Here is a 21854-nt window from a genome sequence, read left to right as displayed (position 1 = left end):
GACAAGCTACACAATATCACGTTCATTATCGAAGGCGATTCTTCTGCGATAATGAACGCGATATTGCGTAGCTTATCAGTGAACTACGGCTCTGTTTATTAAATGCCGCTCCATTTGAAAGCAGGTGATGGCGATTTAGCGGCAATCAGGGAACCGGCTTTACTGACGAAATGCGCGTGACAATCTCATGCAATATATCGCCCAGCCCTAACACCCACAATATTGATAAATCTACCTGATTTTTCATATCAACAGAAAAATATACTGGGATAACCTGGCTTCTTTGAGACAACCTTGCGCGGTCAGTTAATGAATATGCAAAAGCCCACTGGCACGTTGACTACAAGGTAGTTGTCGTCAAAAACACCAGCGATTTCAAACCACGTCTTTAGATCACTGCAGTTTTAAAGAGCAAATACTCAGTAATGGTGTTGACTTATGAATTTGCACATGGTTTATCTTAAAGCATATTAAAACCACCACAAAGACATATAAACAACATTAAAAACTTTATTTTCACCACAGGGAAACTAAGTCTAAAGAATATAAATGTCAGGTATGTACATGTTTGACAATTTCAAAACAACACTGCATCTGAACACTCAAATTTAAAACAATCCAAAGCCCCTGCTGAGATTAAATCAATTAAAAGCTTTGGCCATTAATTGAATTTAAAAGAAACCTATGCTCCCCTAGTGTTTAAAAAAAGAAAAAAAGAATTCTGAAGCTCTAGTTAATTTTAAAGCAACAAAGGATTCTACTTGTTATTTTTTAATTTAATTTGAGTTTTAAATAATCTGATGCACTGATTCTATCAAACGTCATCTTGCCTTGCACAGACTAGTCTTGCAGGTACAGTGTCCAACGGGGCTGTAAATCTGAGCGCTGGTTTGTTTCTGGATCACGTTCGGCTGTGGCCTCCATGCTTCAGTAATCTCATTAGGAGTCACTGCTTAAACCTGGCAGCTCTTAAGCTCCTTTCAAACATGTCTCTGTGCAGCACAGCTCCCATGAGCACCCAGGGGCTGCACGCATTACACCACCCACCCACACTTGCCCGCCCGCAGGTCTGCAGATGGATACACATCAAATCCACTTGATAAAACAGTAACAAACAGCTCAGATAGGATTCCCCAACACCGCAGACGTCTGAGACAACATAATTGCCACCGTGTTATAAATCAGACACACATTTAGTTTAGGTGACAACACAAATGCACTTAATTATTTGCAGGTAAAAAGCAGCTGAACATTTCTTCCTAACAATCACAACAGGGTGTTCTTATGTGGAACCATCTCTCTGGCCATGGGATGCAAGTTGTGTATATTTAAAACACAGTTTTTCCTTATGATTGCATTTTAAATGCTTTGCATATGTTTAAATAAAAGATATCATAGTTTGTGGACACTTTGATCAAGCCATCAGCTATCAGTAAGAGTACTGTACACTCAGGTCTGCATAAACTATTTTACCACATTCCTGCACAATCAGCGTAGAAAATTCATTGTGGGCCAAATCATAAGGTCATTCAATCAGAGTGTGTCTGCATGCAGTGAAATAAGCGCAGAATGAACGCAGCTGAAGAACTGGAATCAGGCCAGAAGGCAAATCTATAATTCGTTTATGTCTCCTGAAAAGGCAGCAAGTAGCACAATTCACTTTTAAAGGATGTCATTGATTTGACTAACAGCTTGGCAACAATGAAACACCTTGTCTTTTGTCAAAGCAGAGAGAAAGAGGTAGAGAATGAGAGAGAAAATGAGGTGGTTTTGGCTGTCTCATGCATCTTTTAATAGCCTAAGTACAGGGCCAGCTACTTTTCACCTGTACACAGATACATGCTCTTGACAGAATCATTCAAGGTAAGAAACATTAACCTAAGAGTCCATGAAAGCCTCCCATTCATGTAACATCTAAATAAATTTTTTTAAAAAGTCACATACAAAAAAGACATTGCTCTTTTTACATCTACCGTTTCTTGATTATTTCTTAATATGCAATAGACAACTATAAGTATGCCTCTAGCCTACCAGTAGAAGACAGTAGTAGTATTTGGGAAATATATTATTATTTTATTTTATTTTATTTTTTTATTTATTTATTTTTTTTTTACAATTTTGTTTGATGCAATGATGCTAACGGTGTAGAAAATAACACATTTCAGTGTTATTATGATACGAGTATTTTACTATATCTTACAATATAGTTATTTTGGCTTTAAATACAGTTTTTAATGATACCACTGAAATATCATAATACACATGCCGCATTCAAATGATACACTTTTGTGACAGGGCAGCACTGCAACATCACATCACATGACCATGACCGTAACCTCAACAAAGAAAATAATCCAAAATCTCTACTGGTTGACAAATTTCTACCGGTTTAAATCGCCCATCCCTAATTCAAACTATGCAAAAACACCAAATACGATGCTTTTAATATGAAATCTCAGCTACAGGTAACACACCCTGTGTTTTCTCAGACTGTTAGGAATAGGATGGCATTAAGATAATGAAAACCAAATGAAGGCATCACTGTCGCTTCCACTTTCAATAACGGCAAATCATCCGTCTCACTTTTTTATATAAACAGCTGCTGTAAAATCTGCTGTTGTGTGTCAACGGCATTTCATTCCTCCTTTAAAACAAACTGTCATGCTCACTATTTCTACTGCGGGAAGGAGGCACCTGGTTTCTATCAAGCGTTCCCTATGACCTTGTATCTCATGGTCTAACCACTGCCCACAGAGCGCAAAACACAAAAGAGAGGAAGATAGCTGACTTACAAAGACACATGCGCTCAAAAGACTGCAAAACACACTAACTGCACTAAAACACCCCTGAAAAATAAGCACATTAAGTCTGGAGTGCAAAATAATATTAAGGAGTAATTCATAATAAATAAATGCATAAATGATGCTGCCTCTCTACATGCTTGGAATTTGAGCTGTGACAGGAATATTGTTGAACTGACAGTGGCTATGTTTGTTTTGTAAGGGTAAGACACCAATTTTTCGACACTGAGGGTTTTTTTTTTTGTTTTGTTTTTTTTTTTTGTTCAAGTTATCAAAGGAAACAACTGAATCAACAATATAAAAGTAACACAAACTACCTGGTTCACACAGTCCAGCAAAGTTAATCATGGGCAGATTTATGTAAATATAAGTATCTTTATTAAAAGAAAAAAGAAAAAAAAGGACATTACAATTAATAAGTCAAATTGCATTTATTATATACAATATATATTATGTACAATAATAATTAATACTTTTAAAGCAGACTAGGCTCCAAAAACAGTGCACATTGGAAAATGAGCAAAGACTAATCACTACTAAAATTAAAAACCAAGTAAAATAAAATATTTTAAAAAATTATAACTAGGGGTGTCAAAATTGACACGTTAACTCAAATTAATTTTAAAGGCACTAATTAACGGCACTATTAACGCGTGATTAATGCAGCACGCATTTTCTGTTTGACCCATGGCCTAGCCCGTAGTTGGAGAAATGGAGATGCAGCCATAAGGCCATTCACATGTCGCGTCTAAAAACGTGTGTAAAGCACAGTCGTGCCGCTTTCTCCCGACTCCCTGATCAGTGCCCTGACTAGTGAAGTAGGGAGCTGATTGAGATGAAGGCCTTCTTCCAAGGCGCTCCCGTGGCGTCTGTCGTTGCTATGCAACCATGAACCGCGCTCTCCACGACGACAAGGAAGTTTCAGCAAAGGATAACCCCTTATTTACCCTTACACTGACAATTGTTATTGTTCTTTCAAACATTTAAATAAATAAATAAATAAAAAAGCAAAGGATAACCCTAAATTAATTTCTAGCCCTTGCATTAGCTTTACTACTAGATATATTTATGGATATGAGAAATAAAAACAGCTATGATCAGCTGTTTGTCTGAGCTTTCAATGTTTTGTTACAGAAATAATGTAAAGATTACAGATTAAAATGTGCAATTAAGTTTTGATTAATCACGAGTTAACTCATGACAATCACGCGATTAAATATTTTAAATCGATTGACAGACCTAGTAATAACATTTAAATTTTACATATCTAAAATATTACATAATTCTATAAATGCAACATTTCTGTACAAAACCCTTATTATAATTATTATAATGAATAACTGCAAAGTTTGAGAATATATATATATATATATATATATATATATATATATATATATATATATATATATATATATAAAATGTATAATAATTACTATATTAATAATCACAATATAGTTCTGTTATTTTATCTGTTATTAAAAATAAGAACAAGAATGCAAATAACAAACAGAAACTCATCTTCACTCCGCTGCAGCTGTCAATCATTCTCTGTTCAGCACTCAAACAGCGCGTCGCGTTCGGTAACGACAGTCAGCACAGTAAAATATGATATATATCAATATCCAATATGATATATTCCCATTATAATACTTGATATGTAGATAAAGGGCTGTGGATTTGCATAAAATGACTACATCTTGCTGGAGTTTATCGCCGTTTCTGAACAATGTCATACTGGCTAGGTTAGATCGCACAACACAAGGATTATGAAATGGCATCACACGCACAATAACTGGTATTTAAAAGTGAAAAGAAACATACGATGAATAAACTGTTAGTTGCAGATATACACAGGGGTTATCTTTGTGCCGTTAACTTTTCAATGTGCAGTGCAACTGCGAGTAGTAACTCCATATTGCTTCAAGCGCATCATTCTGCACCCGGGATGCGCATAAGCGGTTTGTTCTGCGGTTTTGAAGCATTTCATATTATGATGGTTTTGCACACTGAAAGATTATTAATAGCCTATTTTGTTCTTTCGTATCTATATCTTGTTGCCCCATTAAAAAGCTGCTCAATACATTTAAAATAAACGTATTTTAATCTTAGATTATTATACATACATTGATATGTCTTTACATTAATATATAAATCAAATATTATTTTTTTTCATTTCATAATAGTTTAAAATTACTATATGCATTAACATATTTAGATATAACATATTTACTTTATTAAAATATTTACATATTTAGTTTAGTGCATTCTGGATTGTGTTTAACAAATCAAAGAGTGACCATTAGTTTTACAAAATACAGATATATAGATACAGGCCTCCACTAATTCTAGAAATAAATTAATTCAACAAAGGTAACCTCTTTTGCTACATATTTTTTTAATGGTTTAAATGTATACTCTACATGTCTGAAAATCATTTAGCCTACTATATGTTGTGTACGTGACTAATGTCCCCATCACCAATAAATAAATTACTATTAGAGCACAAAATCGTTTACAAGATAACAAATTTCTTCATTGATCTAATCACTTAAATTTTAGTCTCAGAATGCACCAGATTTATGCATTTAAATTTAAAATGTACAAAATTTTCAGACAAATCGACAACATATTTGACAGATATTTTGAAATAATTCTGTGCGCATCTGACCATTCAAGTTCAATACGCCACTAAAGAGAAGTGATTTCAGTCAGCACAAGTAACTGCGTTCACACCGCCGCCGGCGAGAGCGTCAAAATTCGCCTTGGCTGCCCTGCCAACAACCCTGTACTGTGCGTTCAATGTTTATGCATCAATGCAGATGCATCATTTACATCAGCATCACAAAAACGATTATATTCCACAGCTCTATTAACACATATATAATATAAACTTTAAACTGTTTCAAATATGTGAATTTCATTAATAGAAACAATAAGAGAAATTCAGAGCTTTACCATAACCTGACCACAGCCAGGAGGCCAGAACATGCTGGTCTTTTCAGCAGTTCCCTGTATTATTCAGTACACCAGCAGTGAGCACCATATTATCATCCCTCAGACACATGGGCTCATAATAGCAGGACAGTGAGCCCTGCCCCTTAGTGTAGAGCTGTTCCCTACAGCCACAGGTTCCTATGCAGGAGTCATTAGATCAGCTGTAGGGTCATTAAACAGAGAGATTAATGTCTGCTCAACCATTGGCCCCAGGGGATTGCGCCAGACCAGGGAAGAGCCAGAGCCGTGCGCTACAAGAGCCTCTTCTCTTTCTTCCTGCTTATTTTCTCTGTTGTCTCTTTCCCTCCACCTCCATCTTTCTTTAATTCTCTCTACCTCATCTTCATCCTCTGCTGTAATCTGTCTTCCCTCTCTTTCTATATGCACCTCCATCCCTTTCTCTTCTCCTTGTGCCCTTGGCTTTCCTTTCTCTCTTGCTCTCATTTGTTCTTTTTCTCTGATTTTGAGTGCAGAGCCATACAAAGACTGGAGAGCTTCAATTACTTATTAATGACTATTTCCAAAGATGACATGAGAGCACAGCAAGAGAGAAAAGCTAAGGAAAGAGAAGCATAAAGATGGAGGAAAGAGAAGGCAGGGCTCCCCCTTGTCTCTGGTTTGGGGAATTAAGTACAAAAGCCAATGCATCATCAGGACAGGGTGAACAAGTCTGACCAGCACAGACACAACACAAGCAGCAAACAGCACTCACTGAAAATTGTAAGTGCATTTCAGAGATAGATTAATGAGGAAAATAATTATCAATAATGATTGCAGCCAATACCATAGATACTACACCATCTATATGATGTCAATTCTACCAGTTCCAATTTTTTTATTATGTTTCATAAATTATGAAACACTTCATAAGTTTAGACTTAGTATGTTTTTTGAGAAATTAATACTTTTAAACAGCAAGAATCCATTAATCAAAAGTGAATGTAAAGACAGTGTTACAAAAAATCCATTTCAAATAAATGCTGTTCTTTTGAACTTTCTATTCATCAATGAATCCTTAAAAAAAAAAAAAAAACATTATCACAGTTTCCACAAAAACATGTCAAAAGTACCGGTACTTCAGTACCAAGTCAGTAATGAAATTTTAAAAACGAGAACCGGTAGTACCGAGTTTCAGGTATATTCGGTACCTGCTGCCAGGTGGCTGCTTTCAAACGCTCCCGTATCTGTGTAAGCACTCTGTGAAGAGCGTGAAAGGTTTCTATGTACAACGTGCTTGTGAAGCGTTGATTGTTGTAGCCAAATCACAGACATTTCGGTTGAGAGTGTGAATGCAATGGCCAAAGTTAGTCAGAATACACTCAAAACACTGGTGTTTTCGTTCACCTTGCTTGCTCGCACATCCTTCATTATCACCAGTAAAGCGTAAATAAGAGATTCATTGTGGAGTGTCGACAGCTTTTTTTTTTTTATTGTAGCGGGAGTTTCGCAGGAGTGTAGATCTCAGTGAGCAGGCGCTGAATGTAGGCCAAGTGATTGACAGCTTCAGTGATTATAAAGGGAGCGCTCTTTGCTCTCTTTCTGTTTATAATAATCCATATACAATTTGAATACAAGTTTTGTTTTTCATGCTGCTTAGTACACAGCAAACATAACAGTATTTAAGGGGGCTGTTTACACAACACTGTTTTCAACTAAAAAAAAACAACAACAACAAAAAAAAAAACTTACGCCTTTTGGCCGTTTATTTACATGACAATTTTGGTGGCCTGAAAATGCAACCTTTTGAAAACGGGTTTCAAAGTGGAAGTTCTTGAAAACAATACCGTTGTCATCTCCGGGTACACTGCAAAAAGGCGAATCTGTGAAAACGGTGACGGCATGCAAATGCCTATTATGTGTTTAGTCTATTCACCTTATTTTTCAACGCAGAAATAAAGTGCTTTCTGTGAATGTACAAGACGTCCGATTTATTAGCCATTATAGGGAAAAAACGATGCGTCTGTAAAAGAATGCATATGCACGTAGTCTTTTCAAAGTGACATTGCCGACCACTTGTCTGGCATGCGTAATACAGCGTTTTTAGTCATTTTCGTGGATCCGTGTGAACAGGGATAGTTTTGATAACGTTGTCATCTATACAAAGAAAAAACCTTTCCGCTTTTAGTACATCGTTGTCATGTAAATGTACCCTAAACGTGGGACTGAATCCGAGACTGCAAATGACAGTGATATAACCATAGCAACAGACGGGACAAAACAATCTGATACTGTAGGTCATAACAGATGTGCATTAAGTCTAAGAGTGTAAATGCAAACAGACCTGTCACTTATTCTATGTAATGAGTATGTTTCTTTGGCCTTCATGTTATGACTAATTTTTCACTTGATCTTTTTATAAACAATGTTTATTTATAAACATTTGAAGGCTACATGCTATTTAAATGTATTATTTACTTCTTAATTATTCTCAAACTCTTTTAAAACTATCATCTAACTATAATCATTTAATTTAATGTTTTTATTTTCAAATAGTTAAAAAAAAAAAGAACTAAATATTTTCAATAGTTTTTGCTATAGTACCGAAATTGGTATCGAGAACCATGAAATTTAACTGGTATTGGATAACTGGAATTTTTGTACCATGACAACCATATTCAACACTGATTAAAAAAATAGTTTCCCAGAAACTATTACCAGAAAATCCATATTGGTGAATCCCTACTGAAAACGCTTCCCAACAACACTGTCCTAAATCACCAAAAACATGTTTTAACCAGGTTTCTTTAATCTAAAAGGAACATGTAATCATTGATCAATTTCACATATCTGCAGGTCTTGACCATTAAGCCAAACAGAAGCTACTTTCAAGCAAAATGTAAACTGATGTCTGCAAGCATTACCGGAAAGGGTATAAAATAGATTGTTATTGACAACTGCAATTGCACATTTCAATAGAAACAAAGCCCTGGCATTACAGAAATAACACACAGTCTTGAAACAAAGGCCTTAACCTGTCGAATGGCACAACAAAATCAACAGGGGGTAAAAACAAATCAGACCTCAAATCAGACAAACAAATCAGACAAACGGTGAGAACAACAAAGAGGATCTTTGAGCGTTATGCCGAGCAGCAAACCACCAGCAGTGTAAATCAACCCAAATCTTTCTCCTTCAATAAAACAAATGAAATAACACCAATTTCAGATGACCTAGAAATGTCTTTTTAACACTAAACAGAATGTGTTTGTACAAGACCCATGCTGTTTTCTGGTAGGCATCTGGCACAATGTGTGATTGTCTGATCACATTGCTTGACTGTTATGGTTTTCCGAAGTCTGTTTAAAACTTGGGAAGCGTTGTGGAAAGAGAAGAGGGTCAGGGAAATTGAGAATGACAACAACGCACCTTCTGAAGCAAAGCAACTTGTATTATTTCCTTTTGTATATGACATCATTTCCTGTTGGAGGCAAAGCTCTCCAGCAATGGGTCAAAGGTCGAAGCAAGCTGAGTATTTACAAATGATATTCCTGGGATGATCTCACTCACAACCACCCCTAAGATTTTCAGACACGCAGTGATGTCAGAGAAAGGCAAAAGCAGACATCTCCTCCAGTGCACTCAGTTCTCTCTCTGTAGATGGGATCCAACATGTTTTCAAAGAACCTTTTCTCTGAGCAGCTCAGCTCTGTGGCCCGAGGGTTCACACTACACACAGCTTGCCAGTAGAAGATTCCTGCTCTTAAATGCATGGCTCATGTGTCTGACAAACAGTTCCAGTCAAGCCGCTAGCACACTTTCAGTGTGCCTAAGAGTCATGGCCTACGTGACATCCGGACAAATACTAAATAAAGTGTGTTCATCTCAACTTATGTCATTATGTTGGTGGGAGAGTCTCAGAGGTCAATCTGGAGTTACTGCGACTGGCGGGCTCTTGGTGTACTTGGCTTACTATCCCAACTAATACATGTACACATTAAATGTGCAGCGTAGTTTTATAGTGGCCCCACATAGCAAAAGCTAAAGATTGACAAAGAATATTGACTGATTATATATATATATATATATAAAATGAGCTGAAAAAAAAAAAAAACTAAATCAAATTTTTTCTGTAATATAAGAATTTTTAATATTTTCATATTGTAATAATTTCAGTTACTCTCCAAAATAATGTAGAAACAACTTTAAGACAGTATATTTTAAATATTTGTTTAATGGCATCTTTTTATGAATGAAGGCCAGTATCACTGATAATAATACTGGTACTGATGTCTCTAAGAAATTGATTTAAGACATTAGTTATAGACATTACAGTATTACTGAAATATACAGAAATTGAATAAAGTTATCAAACACTTTACAGTCTTCACTGCATAAATTATAAATGAAATATAGTAATCCTTATTAAAGCTACAATTTTCACTGTTACCTTTGTTCTTTGATTAACATTAATGACAGACATCAAAGCAACTGGTTTATTAGGCGGCTGTGAATTTAAGACCTGCCGCTTCCAAACATGATGCGGATCTGGCGCACATCTCATCACACACACATATACATATAAAAAATAACTCCTATTTTGCTGGGAAACCTGTCAAAAACAACAGAGCAACTGGTGCTTCAGAAAACACACTGTTTTTTTTTTTTGTTTTTTGTTTTTTTAAACAACTTTTTGCATATTTGTATATTGTCTTACGTTATAAGCCAATATATGGAAGGCAATACTCCATTAGCAAAGACTGTGCTCTCCTTTTTCCTCACATCACAAATTTAAACATGTCGTTTAAAAAAAAAAAAAAAAAAAAAGTGGGAGCTTTAAGTGTATGAGCCTTAATTTCATAGCCTGAAAGCCCATCAGCCTTCAGCATAATGGGTATCACCAGCAGCTGTCTTTGAGCTATGCGGTAAACAGGTAGCCCTCGCGAAAAAACCCAGAGGAAGGAGAGAGAGAACAGGGGAGAGAGCGGGAAGAAAAGAGAGAGAGAGAGAGAAGCTGCCAGCACAACTCGCACCACAGGGAGACTGGCAGACGGGGGAGGGAGCGAGAGAGTGTAGCAGACGAGTGTCAGAGGAGGAAAAATGAGGAAGAAATGAGCCCTACAGCAATTACCCTTACAGACAGACTACAGCTCCTTAATTTCTATGCAAAAAAGATCAGAGAGAGGAAAGAAAAAAAAAAAGAAGGAGGGAGGCAAAAAGGGAGAGAGAGGAAAAGCAGAGGGGAGGGAAAGAAAGAGACAGAAAGGAGGAGGGAAAAAAGACCTTATTCATGTCTCGTTCTGTGGATGCCCCTGGATAGAACCGACATCAGCAAGCGCCACCGACGGGAACAGAGAGCGGGAGGGGGGAGGGGAGGCGATCGGACATTTACATAAAAATAGAGGGCCATGGTCTACCGAGGAGATGCTCATTTACTCCAATGGCAGTTCAGTTATTCCAGATCATTCCATCACATAGCAAGCGGAGCGCTGGGATTGGTTCTCTCCCACGTTCCATTCAGAGTCGGGAAAAGTTGCCTCTCAAACATCAGCCAAATGGCCTCCTGTCTCATTACATCTCCGAAACAGCACTCCATGTTTTCCTCCACTCGCTCGGTGATTAAATACAAGGCTTCAGAAGATCCGTCAAGTTCTTCCTTCACTTGCTCTTCCCTTGGGATGGGAGAGATTAGTTAGCAGACAGGAATGGCACTTTCTGCAAAATTTTCAGACTTTAACAAGCTGTAGATCTGATGAAGGGGGTAAACTATGAGAAGAAGGAACAAACATGGAGGGATAAAAATGTGAAGGCACCAACCCAAGAAAAAGCCTCTTAGTTTATGCTTGGTATTAAAATGCAAATCACAAGTGGGCCACACTGAATACAGGTGTAAATGTGGTTCAAAATGTTTCGTGATCAGATCATTGAAATCACATTCAAAAGAAGTCGCATGTGACCACACTGTATATGTAATTTAAATGCATCCTGATGCAGATTCCCAGACTGCCTACTCAACTGTAAATTCAGCACTGTGCTAAAACAAAGATTTAAACTTCAACAGTTATGTGATGCTTTAAAAGAAAATAAAAAAAGCCTGTTTAAAAAAAAAAAAAAAAAACCTGTTACATGCACTGATCTGAACGTATTCATTACTTTAACACGAGACATTTGGAAAATACAAGCACTTGACTAAAATCTAAAAAGACATCTTATCAAAACCCTGGCAAATTGTGGCAAGTGTTCACAAGGGATGTATTTGAGATGCATGTTTAACAGTAACACTAGGTGTAAACAGGATCTTAACATCCAAGGGTAAAATTATGATTAAGAGATCAGCAGCTCTATCCACTAAGTCAAATGCAAATCTTCAGATTTCCAAGCTTTTTTGAGACTCCCGTGACTCAAGGTTGTTTCTCATTTTTAACTAAAGGCTGAAGTATGGCAAGACACATGAATTTCAGCCCATTCACTTGGTTCTAGAAATCTCCTGAGACATGTGTTCCTCAAGTGGAGCGTACAAAAGAAGTGATAGTGCCATCTCTCACTCTCTCTCTATCCCCTTTAAAGTCTCACTGGACCTGCTGTTCACTGATTCACACCTCCATTGCCAGGGTGCCAGTAGAGATCTAAATCAGGTGCTCTGTGGTCCAGAGCAGGGGAATATATTTACACGTGTGCACGTCTTAGAACCCGTGTTTGTATGAAGGCCAGCAGAAAGACAACTGCATGTGTGTTTGTGAAAAAGACATCAAGACGTGTGCGTCAAGAGAGATGTCGAACGGGCAGCAGGTTCACACGTCTGTCGCAAGGAGGGAAGGTCAAGTGACAATGACCCTGCTGATCTCAAGACGACCACAAGTATAACATTTTATCCTGACACACAGGCTGTTTGACACTTTATCTGATCCTGAGTTAGTTGAACAGAGAAGCACAGATGCCTGCAAGAGGAATTTAAAGTACACAGCTTAATGCGACATTTGACATTCTGGATTAGCACTCACATAAAATGAAATGTGATTTAATCTGCAATGAAATGAACACTCGAACAGAGTTCTTCAAACAGAATTCCCAACACCTTATGACCAATTAAAAGTCTTCCTCAACTTTTCCAGCTGTTCTAGATGTGAAATCTCTAACCAAATAAATATTTTATTTTCTAGCAGGGCATGGCTAGAAAAAAAAAAAAAAAAAAAAAAAAAGTTCACCCTTAAAATAACTTTTCCAGGCTTGGAAATCAAAATTTGAAATTTTCCAGATATTTCCAGGGTTTTCTTTGACCATGGGAATCCTGTTCCAGAGACCAACAAGTGTAGAAAGAAACAAGAGGTGTCAAGTGAAAGAGAGAAGCACATGTCTGACTTTTCCCCTGAAAGTCAGGAGACACAACAGGGATGCAGCTATTATAGCAAACATCTCTACAAACGAAAGGAAAATATAGCAATATATCTTGTGGAGAGGGACATTATAGAATGGGTGAATTGGTCATTCTTTTGCCCATAAGGCTCCATTTCTGTCCCTCCTCCAGCACAATGAACTGTAATGAGGGAGGGTCAATGGACAAAGGATAAAAAAATAATAAATAACCTCTTCCTATTTCTCCATCTCATCCCATTTTTCTTTCCTTCTGTTTCGCACTGTAAAAGGCGGCATGAATAAAGATGGGGCAGGTCCATCTTCCTGGTTCAGAAGGAAAGGTGGAAAATGAAAGCTTTTCCGCAGACATCCATGATGCTTTCTGCTCGTTCATGCTTCAGTGCTCTTCATTATTCCATCCTTCAAAGAGCTTAAGAAATAAAAATGAGTCAAAACTTCGATATTTCCTATTCCTTCCTTTTGTTTTTTTTATCAAACTGAGGGATTTGAACTCTCACACATCGGTTGAGAAGTGACGGCATCACACAGACTCCACTGCTCTGTTTCTAACAATGCAACACAAACCCAACACAACAATAACCCTCAGGTCTGGGTTAGCAGAGCGAGAAGATATCTTAAAAGGAAAAACAATTACAAAAGCATTTCACATGATTATTCACGCCACACTGATCTACAGGTGATAACTTCTACAGAGACGAATCAAACACCTTCAGACCAGTCTGTTCAAACAAAGCAGAGGCTCTTGATCTATTTTTATCACTCTAAAGGTTCTTGTAAACATTAAAAATATTGTACCGTGCATAAATTTAACGGCACACTTTTTAGGTTTATCCACGAGCGACAGACACTGACTGCTAAACTGGGAATGTAGAAATAAAAACCAAAGATCTTTGCATGGGCCTACGGCACATTTTGATGACAAGTAACTAAAATGCACACACAAAGAGTGTGTGGGTGTGAGAGAGGAAGGAGGAGGAAGAAATTCAGAGAGACCACAGTCGATCGAGAAAGAGAGATAAAGTGGGCGAAAAAGGAAAAAAGAAACTGAAAAACGCAAAACAAAAGAAGTGTTCGTTAGAGTCAGCGACTCGTGTCTTAAAAAAAAAAAAAAAAAAAAAACATAGTGAGCTGCCTACCTAGACAGCATCAAAAGGCACTAGGGTTGCTATGACCCCATATCGCAACATCTCTTATTTAAGTATCAACTTGGTACAAAATTATCACTACTTTTCACACTGATTATATGCATTTCAAAAATAATGATGCTCAAAAAAAGCTGTTTAGGAAGCCAGCTCACTAGGTTTTGGAACAAATTCCAAGTTGCACTTCACAGCTTACCTGTCAGTTCATGGTGGATGAGCTCAGAGAAGTTGGGATCGTCACCCCACCAGAAGAGCCAGAGCTCCCTGCGTCCCTGCCTCTGGCTCCGCCTCCACACGCTCAGCACATCTGCCTTCAGACAGCGGCTGAAGCTGCAGAGGATGGGGTCCTCCTCGGTGACTGGGAATAGAATGGGAGCCGAGGTCGGACCTTGCCACACGTACCTCTTCCATTTTATCCCCGTCAAATCAGCCTGTGAGAAAGAGAGATTGCGTTAACTTCTGTCAGTAAGGCCACTCACCACCTGCGAAAAGACACGTATTCTGCAGCATCTAAAAGTCTTAGTGCTGATCTATTATCTGGTTTTAAGACCGAAGATAAACGGCATTGATGTGATGGAACAGACCCTAGACCAGCAGCACTCAAGCTATGAAATACTTAATGGATCTCAGCCAAGGAGTTAATCCTGCCTTAATGATCCACTGTAAGATCAGCCACGCTCGGACCCGATTCAGATAGCAGAGATCAAGAAAACAAGGAGTGAAGAATTAGAGAGATAGAAATGGGTTAAAATCAAATTTGCTTAACAATAAAGGCCAAGATATACTCACGTCCAGGGCCATAACCACCACAGACATTGAGGATAATGAATTATTAAATAATAATTAGAAATGGCCAAATTGTCCCCCTGAATATTTGTTGCTGCTCTTCTGCACTCCATTATGCATAGCTCTTTTTGTTGTTAGGATGACAAAAAGTTTAAAAGTAACATTTTTAGGCTGGTCTGCCTCTGTGGTCTAACAGCGCTAGTCACTGTCAGAATGAGTGAGCTGGCCAATCAAATCCACGCAGTCGGGCCGTACTGTTCACAGAAGACGAGTGAGAATTAATGCAGCGCTTTAGTTTAAGCAGTGAAAGAATGTGTGGTGAGATTATAAGTAGCTAAACATTTAATATTTGACGACTGTTTTACAATGGAAATGTTCAGCGACTGAGAGTAATATTCAGTGATGCAAACTACTCAGCATTTTTATGAAAGTTCTAACCGTTTTGAATTGAAAATATGCTATTCACATGATTAATGTAATTCATAACCGAATCTGACGAGACAAGAAACGTTTTGCGTTTTTTACATAGACATACGGATAAGTGTGAATGTGTGCACATTTTTTTTTTTTAATTGTGTTTTTGCAAATGATTTAAATTAAGAACTTCATAACTACAGTAGACCTGGAACTTTTACCGTTCATATTTCTTTTGTGTTATTCCCTTAAATCCCTTTAATTATCTAATTCCTTTAAATAAAGAGACCAATAACAGCCCCCCCCCAAATATGCAAAAAAAACAACAACAACAACTTTGTTCCCCCCAATATTCGAGACATGGTTACGGCCTTGCTCATGGTGAAGTTCTTTTTCATTCTCCATTTAGGGGTTAAAAGTTCAAAATACGTGAGCAGCGATATACTGTTATCGAACATCTGAAGCCGCCCACTCTGCTGAGAGTGACGTTTAGATTAACAAATTGTGCTGCACGCTTTCCTCTCAGTAACAAAATAAACAACAAGATTGAGAAAACAGCAAGCATTTTAATAAAGCATAAGAAAAGCATCTGATCATTGCAACGTGGATGCGTTTGTTGGCACGATCTTTGCAATTCGGCACTCCAGTAAAGTCATGTCACATAACACTTTATACAATAGATTGCTTAAAATCAAGCAGCTTTACCGTATTAAACATGAAAAACAGTGTCAGTGTCTCATTTCATCGGAAGTACAACTTCATTTTCTACAATAAAGCAGCTTTCCAATGTGTTCGTGTTTTCTCTCGCGGAAAAGATTTCCATGTGAAAGAAGGCTCCACGCACATATACCTATTATGTACTTTCCACAGATCAATGGTAGTACAAAGGTGTTTACCAGCCAAAGTGGACTTTTCCAACACTATCTCATAAACAATTTGTACGCATTTTATGAGGTGGCCTCACACGTACAAATTCATACGATTTGTCTAAACCCCAGTGACAGGTACGTTTAGGGGCAGGGTTAGGTGTAGGCAATTCGTACAAATTCATCCAAATTTCGCAGCTCATAAAATACTTACAAACTGCCGTGAGATCGGGTTGACTTCATCAGTTCATTCTTTGATTTCGTTTGAAGTATACTGGGGCATTAAAAGTGTTTTTTTGAAGACCAAATGGACTATGGAGAAAGGAAGCAGGCCTTTAATACATAAAAAGCCAGAAAAATGTGAATACACATATGAAAGGGGGCAAAAATACCCACATCATCAGAGCACAAATTAACCAATAAAACATACAGCGACTTTATACACATCCTTAATTGACTTGGCAGGACAGGTCATGCAGACCTCAGCTTTTATAAACTGGACGGCAGCATTTATAAAGACAACACCACAAAAACAACCATTAACTGTTATAATCTGAAAACTCTGACCACTGGCAAGCCTAACAGCGGTCATTCTCTCTTGTGCACGCCTAGTTAGAATCAGAGATGGAAAAACACAGAGTAAGCCAGGTGTTTACAGCTATGTTCGCAATAATACTCATTTGTTGCAAAGTGAAACTTGTTGCAGCTGTTGGAAAATATTTCCATCTGACTTAGGAGTGCAGATCAAACACCTGCAAAATATGCAAAGAGAACATCTGCAGAGGATGCACTGAAAAAAATACAGCAGCAAAAGCTGTTACACACTTGTTACTGAAACTAAAAATGGGACAAAACTAGCGGTCGAAGTTTAGACCGTTGATGACAGCTGAGGGAGTGAAAAAAAGTCAAAATGGACTTAAAGGCAGAAAGAAGAATTTGGCTGAAATATAAGAGCAAAGTAAACAACCTCATGAAGCGATCCACTTTTCCAGCACAAAAATGCCAAAAAGAGTTTTTGTTGTTGTTGTTGTTGATGGAATTCAATATGGTCTAAAATTAGTAACAACCACAATATGCAAAAACATCAATGGAAAGTGTGCATGTTTTAAGAGCAGGAGTCATGTTCGGCTTGAGAAATCTGGCTCCTTTGACTTTCCGCTTAAACTTGAGTGGTTTGTTGGGTCACGGCCTTCCACATAACTTCCTCCTCTGTCACAACATCTTTCCTTCCTCTCGCTCCCTTTTTTACTGGAGTTTTACAAGAACTCCTCTGAGTGCTGCCAGGAACGGCAGCAGATGCTTCTCGTGAGAATCAAAGCAAACAGCTGAGCTACAGGTGAAGTGACACCAACAACCTTTTTGAGACGCACTCCATCTAACGGCCCAAAACTATCAGACACTTTCTCTGTTGCTCTCACTCCCAAGAGACACTTATCAATAGCGTCTGTCTCACATTGCTTCAGCCACTCAAAAAAAGTCAATCGGCGCCCGAAGACCAATAGCCCCTGGAGATTCGTCCAATGACAGGAAAATAGCTTCACATGCACTCCAGATACAAACTGTGACTTTTAAATCAAATGAAATTTTAAATCAATTTAACTGAAAGATTTCATCTGCAAGAGATTTTCACAAGCATAACCACCCCACTAATCCAGCTAGTGTAGCAAAACTTGAAATGTCAATCTCAGGAAGCCACAAGTTATCTGCATGAAAACGTGCATCAGACAACAGTTCATCTCTCTGGCAAGCATTTTTATTGCTATACTAGACATAAATAAAGCGAATAAACATATGACTAAATCGTCATTACACTCACAACATTAGTTGTTGGCTGATGATGCTTATTAAAGTTCCTTGCTCGATTTCAAAATCACATTTACTCTTCCTGCTTGGCTAATATAATGCACTAAAACTGAAAAAGATGTGTGCGCGCGTGTGTGTGCGTGTGTGTGTGTTATGAGGCAGTAAATGTGTGTGCTGAGGTGAGACAGAGTTTCCCATGAGTTGCGCCTTACAGTCGTGTGCTAAAATTACACCAAGCAAAACAAAACGGGGTCAAACACTTTAAGAGCTTACATGTACAGAGAAATATGCAGATAGGTTTTCTGCATGATCATATGGGGATGCTTTTTTATCTAAATGTTTCACATGCCTTGCATAAAACAAATGTAATTGACATTGGGGAAAAACGTGAGGAGGAAAAAAGGTGGCACACCTGTAACTAAATAACAAAAAAACAAAAAAAACACTGAAAGCGCAAACGAGTTTTTGGAAAACTGCAACTATTCATATTCAAATCATCAAGCAATACATTCAAAGTGTGCAAACACGTTCTCAGTGGAGCCATCCATCTTCAGACAATATCAGAGATTGCGCTGTGGCAGTAATAAAACAGAGCAGGCATTAAACTGGATAAGCTGAAGTTATATAATTCACCACAAGGCCTTGACACTGATCGTGAGAGTGCGTCTGTGTACTTGTTTTGCTGTACTAGTGAGGGACACATTTCTGGAAATGTCAAATATAGCAAAACCTTCTCAGCAATGAAAAAAGCTGCATTAAGAGAACAAATAATGTGTTTTCAAATCTAAAAATGCAGGGCTGGGCCATAGTAATTATAATTAGCTTAATCTAACAACAATAGAAGCCAATGAGACACACCAGTATGTGTGTACAAGTGTCTGCACGTGCGTTTAGGGAGCAGAAAGTGCCGTAAACAAGCATGCAGGCTTCAGGAATGCCCCATCTATTTCAAACCCCATGTCTCTTATTGCAGACATGAGGTAAACCCCAAACCCAGCATTGGTTATTTTGAGCCAAACAACTGATGCATGGCTCACATGATTATTGCAAATACACCAAATCTGACCAAATTAGCAGGAAAAAGGGCAATTCCATGAAAAGGCTGACATTTAAATTCTGAAAGGGGAAGTCAATTTCTGTACTATTAATAGTTAATAGTTACTATTAATATTAATATTCATCCTATTAATTGGTTGTTAATGAACGCTTTTAAGTGTTTAACTGTCATCTTTAATGTGTGTTGGAATTTAGTTATACTTTAAAGTTTTACTGATTATTTTTGCCATTGACTCAAGGAGGTCATGATACTGAGCATGTTTGTTTAATATTTGTTAACAAGTGTTTAATGTTTGAAAGGGGAATTTAATGCAGATATTTCTACAAATATACAGTTTTCAATAATCTACTGACAATCATACTGAAAGAATGATGTCATTATGACAGTCATTTGAATTATGGAACTGCACATTACTTTAATAAGGTGAAGTTATGATGAAAACAAAGTTGACACCTAACCTTGGAATACAATTTTTTTTATGGCATTTTGTTTAAAAAGACTGCACGTCCGCTGTTTCTTTAATTATATGAAAAGAAAATGCAAAATACTAGGTATAAAATACTAAATTAGAATAAATAATACGTATTTGATAGTAAAGCAAGGAGTTGGAAACAAGTGATAACGATAAAAAAAACAGTTGCTGGATTTTTGTTTACGTGTTTAGAAAAAATAAAACCTTAAAACCTGGTGTGACGTTTGTATTGTTAAAATCATTGCTTTAAAGGCACCTTTTCGTGGAATGAGCCAAAATAAGCCTGTGGAGTAGCGTGTAAACATTCATGTAAACACCCCCGAACACAAGAACGTGGAGTTTGAACTGAAGTCTAAAAGGCTTTGTTTTGCACAACTCTTAAAATAAAAGCTTAGCAGAAAAAATTAGCAGAGTAATTTATACTTCCAAAAAAAGTGCTGTTAAAATGAAACTTCAACTTTCATTCTGCCAACTCTCTTCGTTACGTGCAATTTACAAACACGTAAAATCAAAACACGCAGTCGGTTTGCGTTAAGCCATCTGGTGCAAAATACTACAAACATGTAATCTCTTAAGAAAAGCTTACAAACAAGCAAATAAACAAGGAGTGTGTGTTTGAATCACACACATACACTGGGCCCTGATCCTGCTCGCTCTCTCTCCACTGGGGCTGATGTTAGCATGCTAGGCGGCTAAAAATGGCTGCTTTTTCCTTTTAGTTTTTAAATCTCTTACCAGATAGAATAGATTGGAATGGCAGTCCTCCAAGCTGGCCCCGTTCGGTACGAAACAAGAACTCATCCTTTCACTGCGCGCTCGAACATCCCATCATCGGGCTTTCCATGGAAAAAGAAAAAGAACGTTTCTCCAAATTCGAGTCGAATGTGAACGGAATTATTTTTAAACAATCGGTGGGGGAATGGAATTCAACAGCCCCATTCGATCGCTCGCGCCTCCCGCGTTCAGCCCGAATTAGAATAAAAAAAAATAACGGCCTTAACCGTCGACGAGGCTGTGAGGGAATAGATTACATGTAAAAATAGAGGAGGAATGTGTTATTAAAATAGAAAAAGAAAAGGGAGAGCAAAAAGAGGCAACTCTCCCCCCTTCCCCCTTGGCTTAAAAACGGTTTTAGCTTAAAAACGGCTCTCTTATGCCTCCATCCCCACCAAAAGCGGTTTAAAAACGAAGAACATTCCGCATTAAAAGCGTCGAAAGGTGACGAGAAACTACATTAAATGGCTCATTTTCATTTAAAAGCGTATAAGGTCTGTGTTCCTGCTGGTTTCCATTTGAATTCATGGATTCCTTTCTCTAATGGCGGCCACAGGGAGAACTCTGCCTCCCGGAGCCCATTGGCTGCTCGGCGGTCATGAGGGGCGTAACAACACTGTAAATGACGGGCGCTGCCGCTAGGGGAGTCACTGAGCAGATACTATTACAACTGTCAGACTTTCACCCTGCGCCACCTAGTGGCAATTTAACCCATTTATTATCAATTATTCCCACTTGTTTTACTCCTTGGATGGCACAATGAAGTAAACTACACATCTTGTATAAACAATAAAAAAAGATGATTTTTAAAACAAAAAGGATTTATGTGTTTTATTCCTGGTTTTCAAAAAACGAAAATTAAAGTAGCATAAAGTAGCATAATTTAATATTTTACCAACAGGCAATTGTGAAAGAAAATTACAAACCATAAATATATGCATATTTCCTTTTTATTTAACTTTTTTCATAATAATACTTTTAGAACATAAATCAATCAGTTACTTCTTTAAATGGGTCTCTGGAATATGTTGATTTATATAAATTTATGAATATATACAGATCATTCTTAATAATACTACTAATAATAAAAGAAAATGGATATTAAAATATTTTTAAAAATAGATTTTATATATATATATATATATATATATATATACAGTCAAACCAAAAATTATTCAGAAAAATTATTCAAAAATTATTTTTTATATTTTTGATACATTTTTACTAGTGAGTGCAGGACACTATAGTTCATTTATGTAAGTGAGGATAGCAAAATAAAGTAAACTGTGACATATTATACCCAAAAATTCTTCATACAGTGGACTACCAGTAAAATTGATAAAAATTTGAGACCAAAATTATTCAGACACATTGACCTGACCATGTTTTGCTTAAGTGTTATCTGACATAATTAAGATTAATGTTTTCTGACAC

General features: G+C 37.3%; 1 protein-coding gene across 1 annotated transcript in view; it reads right to left on the bottom strand.

Moving 5' to 3' along the window:
- The window catches only part of med13a (mediator complex subunit 13a), a 75404-nt gene extending 54385 nt beyond the window's left edge, over window positions 1-21019 (bottom strand). Inside the window, exons 1-2 of the mRNA XM_048181560.1 lie at window positions 20382-21019; window positions 14445-14679 (exon numbers count right to left, since the gene is read on the bottom strand). Coding sequence (XP_048037517.1) covers window positions 14445-14679; window positions 20382-20447 — 301 coding nt within the window. The 5' untranslated portion in view covers window positions 20448-21019. The remainder of the gene's footprint in view (window positions 1-14444; window positions 14680-20381) is intronic.
- Between the last annotated feature and the right edge of the window lie 835 nt (window positions 21020-21854).

This window comes from Megalobrama amblycephala, linkage group LG2 (assembly GCF_018812025.1).
Source record: "Megalobrama amblycephala isolate DHTTF-2021 linkage group LG2, ASM1881202v1, whole genome shotgun sequence".
Classification (NCBI taxonomy): Eukaryota; Metazoa; Chordata; class Actinopteri; order Cypriniformes; family Xenocyprididae; genus Megalobrama; species Megalobrama amblycephala.
The sequence above is the reverse complement of the archived record's forward strand: the minus strand, read 5'-3'. Positions and strand labels throughout refer to the sequence as shown.